Source organism: Nicotiana sylvestris, chromosome 12, assembly GCF_000393655.2.
Source record: "Nicotiana sylvestris chromosome 12, ASM39365v2, whole genome shotgun sequence".
Lineage (NCBI taxonomy): Eukaryota > Viridiplantae > Streptophyta > Magnoliopsida > Solanales > Solanaceae > Nicotiana > Nicotiana sylvestris.
Genome location: NC_091068.1, coordinates 133,288,409 through 133,300,293, shown reverse-complemented (window position 1 = coordinate 133,300,293; position 11,885 = coordinate 133,288,409). Strand labels below are relative to the sequence as shown.

Below are 11,885 nucleotides of genomic sequence, written 5' to 3'. Positions count from 1 at the left end.
TACTTTCTGTTAAAAGTTTTCTGAATGTTTTAAATTTAGAAATAACATTACAGTAACAGAACTAAAAATAAATGCAAAACATACGTCATTGAAGTTTGAATACATACATTATTTATCACTTAACTATATTGATATATTCACTTTAATTTTTAACTGTAAAGGTCATATTATATGATTTGATGTTAACGAGTAGGGGAGTCCCCCAAACACAAAGTGCGGCCAAGACTTTACCGCTGGATTATATATTTCTTAATTATTTTTCTCTACTATGTAGCATGTACAAACATGATTAAAGTGCTCGAACAAGTGGATAATGAAATTAGTGAAATATTACAATAACCAAAATAAGATGTTTAGACTTTATCACTGAAAACTCATAAACTTCAAATCTTGAATCCGCTTATGAATATAATATTTTTTTTTTTGAAATTTATTTGATATGGTAAAATGCACTCCTTGATTAAAGTAGTTGAACTTTGATGTGCAACCCAACCCAACCCACTAATAAGAGGCATTATTTTTATACATTGCCAGGCTTAACAAATGTATTCTACTTTAAGTGGCAATACAATTGTGACACAATTTTTTTTTAAAAAAATAACTGCAATGACGGATCCAAAATAATTGAATGTTGGATATATTTGTTACCATCTCACCCTTGGTGAATGGCCAGCAAGTAGGTTCAGTGGTCAAAAATTGGTGGAGTTTGAGGCTTCTACTTTTGGAAAAAACATGACATCTTATTTTAAATCATGAGCCTTTAGACTTGTTGAGGTACAAACCTTGTGATTTTAAGTTTTAACCATGGCATTTATATTGTTATAAAAGCATGTAATGAAGAAAAAATAAAATAAAAGTTAACGTTAAAAGATTTTCAAATATAAGAAGATACATTCTGTTGAGTATTGAAGTTTTGAGATTAACAAAGTGTGACTAACTGCTCAAAGAACCAGGTCCTCAATGTAGCTGCTTAACTGTTGTGAAGAACTAGCTCACCAGGTTAAAGGATCAGCTCCTCATGATTGATACTTATACATATGTACAAGACAGTAACTTTATCTCAAAGTTACCCAAGTCCGAGTTTGGTGTCAGATGATAAGTGATAAGGATCATTGTTCAAGAAGATACAGATGATTCACTCAGAGACAAATAGTCCCAAAGCTTGTGGAATCCTTGAAACAGTAGGAGTCATATCAAAGAGGAACCTGACCTTGAATAGGACTCCTAGAAGATCTGAAGTCGTGTTCAAATAGGATTGACTTTGGACTTCCAAACTATCCTTTCACACATCAACTAAAGTGATATAAGTTGTTTTTACTTATGTAGAGCACTTGCTTTTGTATTTCTTTCGAGTCATTCTAGTGAATGTATTTTAGAAAATTGAGTTGTAATCAAACGTCATAAACAGTTAGTGCTTTGGAGTGAGTAATTTGCTTTACAAGTTAGAGTACCCTTTTAATCAAGCAAAAAAGAGTAGTAGGAGTATTGGAGAGTATTGAATTACAGTCTTGTAATTGATACATTTTGGCTCATTGTTCTAATGGAGTTCGAGTTGAAAATCCTACGTGGTAGGTCGTAGTTTTTGCGCCTTTTAAGCCGGGTAATTTTCCATGTAAAGTCGATGCGTTCATTTTATTGCTTATTTACTTTATGCTCAAGGAACACGGTAAAGAATCAAGTTCTTTAGAAATCCATACGGGCACTCAAACTAACATATTCCTTTTTAAACAAATCTAAGAAATAAAAAGGATCATACAAGATCAAACAAAGGGAAGTAACAAAGTTGATTTTTGTAGTTGGAATTTTGTCACGACCCAATCCTCCCTCCGTGAGATATCGTGACACTACCTAATCTCTACGACTAGGTAGCCTAACATTTGCAAAAATAACAAATATGAAAGCAAAACTCTAACAACTAACTACAAAAGATAATCAAATGACTTATTAAAATGTCGCACGACATGTACAATACCAACACTCGAGGATACAAAGTATTTTTTCCAAAACCCAAAACATCATAAGTCACAAGCTATATAAGAAAAACTAGTATCTCTATACACCAGAGTCTAAGAAAAATAGGGGAAGGTAAACGACATAAAAGGGAATAAAGGGGGACTCCGAGGTATGCAGACGCGGCAGATAGACCTTGAAGTCTCCAACTATCTCTACTCATTGATGACATGGCTGGTAAGAAGTACCTAGATCTGCACATAAATATGTGTAGAAGAGTAGTAGGAGTATACCACAACGGTACCCAATAAGTAGCAAGCCTAACCTCGGTCGAGTAGTGACGAGCTCATTTCAGAGCCCTACTCGTATATATAAATTAAATAAGGCAGAATAAAAATATCGCAGTCTAGTAAGAGACTGGAATTTAATAAAGAGGAAATCACAGAAGAATAACAGTACAATACACAAGGGTAAAATAGCAGGGGATCTCCCGAGATACCGTCTCATAGTCCCAAAAATAAATATGCAGGGGGAGGGATCTCCTAGGATACCATCTCGTATTCCCAAAGTAAATATGCAGGGGGATCTCCTGAGATACCATCTCGTACTCCCAAAGTAAATACGCAGCTCAAACAATGAAAATAACAGTTACAACAAGGAATCTTATAGTTTAGACTAAGTACAAGTTAAGGACAAAGTAGGAAATCCACTAAGCATGTTGCACCGAGTACAGATAAGCATTTAAGATACATAGACATGTGATATTAGACTAGACAGGGTAACTACACATGTTGGTATACCTCAATTAAGACGAGACAGGTTATTACTCAGTAAAAATTAGATTTTTCAACAAATAGTTTGTGTACGCACTCGTCACATCACGTACATGGTGCTCACATATCACAACAGTACCAAATCCTAAGGGGATTTTACCCACACAAAGTTAGGCAAGCCACTTACCTCGAACCGAGCTCAATCAATCAGTAACAATGCATTTTCCACTATTTTTCGACTCCGACTGGCCCAAATCTAGCCAAAAGAAATTACATACCACAATATAACTATAAGAAACTAATCTAATTAACGAAATCAAGGCTTAAGTAAGAAATTAGAAAATCGTCCCAAAAAGTCGACCTGGGCTCATGTGTCGGAATCGGATAAAAGTTACAAAATATGAACACCCATTAACTCACGAGTTCACTCATACCAAAATTATCCAAATCCGATATCAAAATCCCAATCAACACTCAAAAATTCGGTTGAGAAACTTTTCCCATTTTTTTCCAAAATTTTCAACCCAAATCCGAAATTAAAGGGTGGAATCAACTTTAGATTAATGGAACATAATCATAAATGAGTCAAGAATCATTACCCACTATTTTTTTTTCCTGAAAATCCCCCAAAATTTTGTCCGAATCCGATCTCTCTATGTCAATTTTTGATAAAAATGGCTAACCCTCATTTTTGAATGTTTATAATCCGTCCAGGTGCTGACATTACGCGATCGTGGAACATCTCATGCGATCACGTAGAACAAAATTCCAATCGTTTAAAAATACTCAACGCGAACACGGATATCTGTTCGCTAATGCGTACCATTTCCAAGCTGACCTACGCGATCGCGTAACACTCCACTTGACCGCATAGATTAAATCCTCTCACTGCCCAGTCTCCTTTTTTCTTCACTATGAATGTAGAGAGGGCTATGCAATCGCATATCCATGGCCACACAAACTTCGCGATCGCATACGAGCTCTTGTGATCGCATAAAACAAAAAAGGGACTGCCTAATTCAAGGATACTCGATCCCGTCTCCTCCTGTCACGACCCGGAATTCCCACAGTCAGGACCGTGGTGACGCCTAACATTTCACTTGCTAGGCAAGCCAACGTAAGAGAATCATTAAGCCAATTCTTACACTTTTTAGCAATTAACAGCAAATAAACTATAATAAATTATAATAAATGCGAAAATTTCATAACAACCTCAATATATGTACTACTATCCGGATCTGGAGTCACTATTCACGAACATTCTAGGATTTACTACAAGTAGAAGTCTGAAAGAAGTACAACTGTTTGAACGAGAGAAATAAAAAAAAGAAAATAAATAGACGAGGACTTCAAGGTCTGTGAATGCCGACAGATCTACCTTGAGTCTCCGGTGGATCAGTCCGACTACTATGCCTCTCGATCAGTTAGGACCAATACCAAAATCTGCACAGAAGTGCAGTGTAGTATCAGTACAACCAACCCAATGTACTGATAAGTGTCGAGCCTAACCTTGGCGAAGTAGTGACGAGGCTAAGACAAGACACCTACAAATAAACTTGTGCAGTATAACATTATATGTACAAAGATAACGACAAGTAAAAACTAGACAAGAAATATCTGGAGGAAGGACATGTTGTGGGGATCACAAGATAAAGAATCACAACAGTAATAAGAACTTAATCTACCAATATACCTTGAACAGATAGGAACAAGTAAACACAATAAAGAAAAATGCACGGCATCGCCCTTCGTGCTTTTACTCTCAATCTCACCATATGATTCAATAGAAACGGCATGGCATCACCCTTCGTGCATTAACACTTACAATATGACACTACATCACTCTTCGTGCATTAACACCTACAAATCATGGCACGACATCACCCGTCGTGCATTAACACTCTCCCTCACCAAAACAATGAACAATAACAATAGGGAGATGGAAATAATAATAACAAGTCTTACTTCAACGTTTGGTTCCATAATACCAACCTCAACTTTGAATCAATACTCAATAAATACCAAAGTTTGTAAACTACTTGGCATCACCGTGTCGTACTGTGTCCCTAAGGATAAGCAAATAAGGCAGCTAGCCTATCAATGTAAGTGACCATATATATATATATATATGTCTCACTATATGCCATCCGTAGATTCGGGGAAGATACTGAATTTTTATATTTGAAAATAATTTCCGTACGAATCTCTGATTTTGCTGCACATAACTCGAACTTTTGAAGTCAAATCCATGACTTAAAACACTCTTTGTACTCCCTTTATGATTACATATCTTTTTAGGATAATATTGTGTGGATCAACTTGCATGCACATTGACTATATCAGAAAATACCTGCTAGCATTTATGCCTGGTCCTTTCAACATTACATTAAAAGTTTTTGTTTATGTTAATAAGATTAAACAACCAATATATTATACATAGATTTCAGTTAACACATTATAAATTTATGGTAAAGGAGATTCAATTGACCATATGTGAGCCGATGTGGCTCTGCCACCGACTGACTCTATTATCTATTTATATCAGGATCTAAAGTCTAGTCATACTATTACAGGGTGATTTCGAAACATAATATTTTAGAAGGATAAGTACAGTGGGAGACTAGTTTGGTCAAGCTTTTTAAGCTAACTAGAAAAAGGACATAGGCAAAATGTCATGGAAAACTCATTGTTCATCTCTATACACCAGAGTCTAAGAAAAATACGGGAAGGTAAACGACATAAAAGGGAATAGAGGGGGACTCCAAGGTCTACGGACGTGGCAAATAGACCTTGAAATCTCCAACTATCTCTGCTCACTGATGGCGTGGCTGATAAGAAGTACCTAGATCTGCACATAAACATGTGTAGAAGAGTAGCATGAGTATACCGCAATGGTATCCAATAAGTACCAAGCCTAACCTCGGTTGAGTAGTGACGATGTCAGTTCAGGGCCTTACTGGTATATATAAATTAAATAAGGCAGAATAAAAATATCATAGTGTAGTAAGAGACTAGAATTTAACAAAGAGGAAATCACAGAAGAATTACAGTACATAAGGGTAAAACAGTAGGGGATCTCCCGAGATACCGTCTCGTAGTCCCAAAAAGTAAATATGCAGGGGGAGGGATCTCCCGGGATACCATCACGTAGTCCCAAAGTAAATATGTAGGGGATCTCCTAAGATACCGTCTCGTACTCCCAAAGTAAATACGCAGCTCAAATAATGGAAATAACAGTTACAACAAGAAATCCTATAGATTAGACTAAGTACAAGTCAATGACAAAGCAGGAAATCCACTAAGCATGCTGCACCGAGTTCAGATAAGCATTTAAGATACGTAGACATATGATATTAGACTAAACAGGGTAACTACACATGCTGGTATAACTCCATTAAGATGAGACAGGTTATTACTAAGTAAAAATCGAATTTTTCAACAAATAGTCTGTGTACGCACTCGTCACCTCACGTACATGGCGCTCACATATCACAACAGTACCAAATCCTAAGGGGATTTCCCCCACATAAAGTTAGGCAAGCCACTTACCTCGAACCATGCTCAATCAATCAGTAACAATGCCTTTTCCATGATTTTTTTAACTCCAAATGGCCAAATCTGGCCAAATGCAATTACATATCATAATATAACTATAAGAAACTAATCTAATTAATGAAATCAAGGATTAAGCAAGAAATTAGAAAATCGTCCCAAAAGGTCGACCTGGACCCACGTCTCGGAATCGGATAAAAGTTACAAAATATGAATATCCATTAACTCACGAGTTCACTCGTACCAAAATTATCCAAATCCGATATCAAAATTCCAATCAAAACTCAAAAATTCGGTTGAGGAACTTTTCCCATTTTTTCCAATTTTTTCAACCCAAATCTGAAATTAAAGGGTGGAATCAACTATAGATTAATGGAACATAATCATAAAGGAGTCAAGAATCATTACCCACTAGTTTTTTTCTGAAAATCCCCCAAAATGTTGTCCCAATCCGAGCTCGCTATCTTAAGTTTTAATAAAAATGGCTAACCCTCATTTTTGAATGTTTATAATTTGCCCAGGTGCTGACATTACGCGATCGCGGAATATCTCATGTGATCACGTAAAACAAAATTCCAACCGTTTAAAAATACTCAACGCTAACACGGATATCTATTCGCTAATGCGTACCACTGCCAAGCTGACTACGCGATCGCGTAACACTCCACTTGACCGCGTAGATTAAATACTCTCACTGCCCAGTCTCCTCTTTTCTTCACTGTGAACGTAGAGAGGGCTATGCAATCGCATATCCATGTCCACACAAACTTCGCGATCGTGGACGAGCTCTTGCGATCGCATAGAAAAAAAAGGGGACTGCCTAATTCAAGGTTACACGATCGCGTCTCCCCCTGTCACAACCTGGAATTCCCACAGTCGGGATTATGGTGGCACCTAACATTTCAATTGCTAGGCAAGCCAATGTTAAAGAATCATTAAGCCAATTCTTACACGTTTTAGTGATTAACAACAAATAAGCTATAACAAATTAAAATAAATGCGAAAATTTCATAACAGCCTCAGTATATGTACTACTATACAGATCTGGAGTCACTATTCACGAACATTCTAGGATTTACTACAAGTAGAAGTCTGAAAGAAGTACAACTATTTGTATGACAGAAACAATAAAAAAGAAAAAAAAATAGACGGGAACTTCAAGGTCTATGAATGCCGACAGATCTACCTTGAGTCTCTGGTGGATCAGTCTGACTACTACGCCTCTCGATCAACTAGGACCAATACCAAAATCTGCACAAAAGTACAGTGTAGTATCAGTACAACCGACCCAATGTACTGATAAGTGTTGAACCTAACCTCGGCAAAGTAGTGACAAGGCTAAGACAAGACACCTACAAATAAACCTGTGTAGTATAATGGTATATGTACAAAGATAACGGCAAGTAAAAACTAGACAAGAAATATCGGGAGGGGGACATACTGAGGGGATCACAAGATAAAGAATCACAGTGGTAATAAGAACTTAATCAACCAATATACCTTGAACAGATAGGAACAAGTAAACACAGTAAAGGAAAATGCACGACATCACCCTTCGTGCTTTTACTCTCAACCTCATCATATGATTCAATAGAAATGGCATGGCATCACCCTTCGTGCATTAACACTTACAATATGACACTACATCACCCTTCGTGCATTAACACCCACAAATCATAGCACGACATCACCCTTCGTGCATTAACACTCTTCCTCCCAAAAATAATGAACAATAACAATAGAGAGATGGAAATAACAATAACAAGTCTTACTTAAACGTTTGGTTCCACAATACCAACCTCAACTTTGAATCAATACTAAATCAATACCAAAGTCTGTAAACTACTTGGCATCACTGTGTCCCTAAGGACAAGAAAATAAGGGTCATCATACTACCGCTCCCTGATGCGCTCAAACAATGAAGACCGAGCGACCGTACAAGCTGGAATACGACTGAGCTAAGAAACATCCAACCTCATGAACTGATTGGCCAAGGCCTAAACATATAATGCAAGCAGTCTCTCATCGACTGGTATGTACCCAAGGCTGCCCATACTCACTGACTTTATACTCAAAGCATCGGCCACCATATTGGCTTATCCGGGATGATATAAGATGGTGATATCATAGTCCTTCAATAGCTCCAACCACCCCCTCTACCTCAAATTGAGCTCCTTTTGTTTGAACAAGTATTGCAAACTCTAATAATTCGTGAATACCTTACACGACACGCCATAAAGGTAGTGCCTCCAAATCTTCAGTTCATGAACAATGGCTGCCAGCTCTAAGTCATGAACATGGTAATTCTTCTCATGAACCTTCAACTGCTGCGAAGCATATGCAATTACCTCACCACCCTGCATCAATACCGCAACAAGTCCAATACTAGATGCATCACAATAAACTTTATAAGGCCCTGAACCTATAGACAACACCAACACCGGTGCCCTAGTCAAAGCCATCTTGAGCTTCTGAAAGCTCGCCTAACACTCGTCTGACCATTTGAACGGGGCATCCTTCTGAGTCAACCTGGTCAACGGGGCTGCTATAGATGAGAATGCCTCCACAAACCGACAGTAATAACTTGCCAATCCCGAGAAACTCCAGATCTCTGTAGGTGAAGTGGGTCTAGGCCAGTTCTTAATTGCATCAATCTTCTTAGGATTTACCTGAATACTCTGTGCTGACACAATGTGCCCCAAGAAGGCGACTGAGTCCAAACAAAACTCGCATTTTGAAAACTTAGCATATAACTTGCTATTTCTCAGAGTCTGAAGAACGATCCGAAGATTCTGCTCATGCTCCTCCCGACTGCGGGAGTAGATCAAAATATCATCAATAAACACAATCACAAAGGAATCCAAATAGGGCTTGAACACCCGGTTCATCAAATCTATAAATGTTGCTGGGGCATTTGTCAGCCCAAATGACATCACTAGGAACTCATAATGTCCGTATCAAGTCCAAAAAGTTGTCTTAGGGACATTAGATGCCCTAATCCTCAACTGATGGTAGCCAGACCTCAAATCAATCTTTGAAAACACTTTGGCACCCTGAAGTTGATCAAATAAGTCGCCAATCCTTGGCAAAGAATACTTGTTCTTGATGGTGACTTTGTTCAACTACGGATAATCTATGCACATCCTCGTCGATCCATCCTTCTTCTTTACAAATAATACGGGCGCACCCCAGGGCGAGACACTAGGTCTAATAAAGCCCTTATCAAGAAAATCTTGCAACTGCTCCTTCAATTCTTTCAACTCTAGCGGGGCTATACAGTATGATAGAATGGAAATGGGCTGAGTGCCCAGAGCCAAGTCAATACAGAAGTCGATATCTCTGTCGGGGTCATCCCCGATAGGTCTGTAGGAAATACCTTTGGAAACTTACGAACAGTCGGTACTGAATCCATGGAAGGAACGTCCGTACTAGAATCGCGGACATAAGCCAAATAAGCTAAATACCCCTTCTCGACCATATGTCGAGCCTTCACATAAGAGATAACCCTGCTGGTAGAGTGGCCTGGAGTCCCTCTCCACTCCAATCAAGGAAACCCTGACAAGTCTAAAGTCATCGTCTTGGCGTGACAATCCAATATAGCATGATAGGGAGACATCCAATCCATCCCCAAGATGACATCAAAATCGACCATATCGAGAAGTAGGAGATCTATACAAATCTCAAAACTCCCAATGGTAACCACAAATGAACAATAAATACGATCTACAATGATAGCATCTCCCACATGGGTGGACACATACATAGGGGCATTCAAAGAATCATGAGGCACAACTAAATATGAAGCAAAATAGGATGACACGTAGGAATAAGTAGAACCCGGATCAAATAGTACTGAGGCATTTCTACTGCAAACTGGAACTGTACCTGTGATAACCGCATCAGATGACTCAGCCTCAGGCCTAGCTAGAAGAAACATAACATCGGGGCTGGGCCCCACCACTCTAAACTATATCTCGAGGACGGGCCTTGGCTGGCTGGTCTCCACCTCAAGCGGCCTGACCTCCACCTCTAATACCCCCACCTTCACCTCTAGTTGTCTGAACCTACCTCTAGCTAGCTGAGTGGGCGGTGAAGCACCTGGTGCCGGAACCATGGCACGAGAACCCTGATACCGAGAACTGCTCGATGCTTGAGGAAAAAATCTAGCAATATGCCTCGAATCACCACAAGTATAACAAGACCTCAGTTGCTGTGACTGTTGACCCTAAAACTAAGTAACCACCATGAAAACTCTGGAGTGGAGGTGCACTAATAGAAGCTGGTGGTGCACTGTAGGCTAAATGATCGGAATAGTACATATGAGGGCCACGACTACCTGAAGCACCATGGGATGCCTGGAGTGCTGAATGAAATGGCTTGGGCGGATAGACTCTACCAAAAGTACCACTGCCTCCAGATGAGGCACCACTGAATCCACCAGAATGGCGAGGTCTCTTGTTAGATTCCTGACCACTCCCCTGATCTAGAACTATCTCGACTCGCCTAGCAACATTGGCAGCCGTTTGAATAGAACTCTTGCTCCCAGTCTTCTTAGCCATCTCTAATCTGATAGGCTGAGCAAGTCCCTAAATAAACCTCCTTACTCCTCTCTCTCTCGGTAGGAAGTAAAAGAATAGCATGACAGAAAGGAACTTATTGAGAAATAGCTGAGAGAACTGGTCCCAAGTGAGAGCATGCGACCCAGCTGGTCTGGTCAACACATAATCCCTCCACAATTTCTTGGTGTAACCCCACAACTGAAAGACAACAAAATCGACCCCATGGGTCTCAACTATGTCCATGTTTTGTAACACCTCATGAAAGTTGTCCAGATAGTCTTGGGGGTCCTCTGAAGATGCACCGCTGAAGTGAATTGGGAAAAGCTTAGTAAACCTATCCAATCTGCATAAAGCCTCAAAGGACATAGATGATCCATCATCGGTCTGTGCCGCAACACCCGGCAGAACTATCCCAACTGGCTGGCTGCTGGAGTCTGAAACTAGGGAGCCATTTGCTCCTGAGTGTGAGTAGCGAGAATCTGTGCTCCTCACCCAGCCTGAGAGATGGCTGGTGCTACAAGAAATGTGCCGGCCTGTGCCACACTCTGCACGAGGCCCACTAAATGGACCAAAGCATCCTAAAGCATTGGGGTAGCAATTAACCCCTTTGGGACCTGAGCTGGTCCTGCTGGAACAGTATGGGCTAGTGCCTCCTCATCAAACTCCACCTAAGGCTCCACCGTTGGTGCTGCTATTGAGCTTTGGGCTAAACCCTGCCCCTGTCTCGGCCTCTGGCACGGCCTCTGCCTTGACCTATTCCACTGGGGGCTCTGGTTGCTGCTCAGTTGAAGATGCGGTACATTTTCTCGTCATCTATGAGAGATTAAGAGTAGAAGAGTTCAATTAGCAATGAGAGAACCAAAATCGCACGACAGAGAAGAATAAAGGTGAAAATTGTTCCTAAACTTTACAGCCTCTGAAAGATAAATACAGGCGTCTCCGTACCGATCCTCCAGACTCTATTAAGCTTGCTCATGAATTGTGAGACCTAGGCAACCTAGTGCTCTAATACCAATTTTCACGACCCGAAATTTCCACCATCAGGACCGTG

At 39.7% G+C, this 11,885-nt stretch overlaps 1 protein-coding gene across 1 annotated transcript; it reads right to left on the bottom strand.

The window, feature by feature from the left end:
• Positions 1-9,819: 9,819 nt before the first annotated feature.
• LOC138883767 (uncharacterized) lies at positions 9,820-10,212 on the bottom strand. Its single transcript, XM_070164478.1, has one exon. It carries the CDS (start codon positions 10,210-10,212, stop codon positions 9,820-9,822), a length of 393 nt encoding a protein of 130 aa, XP_070020579.1.
• Positions 10,213-11,885: the final 1,673 nt, after the last annotated feature.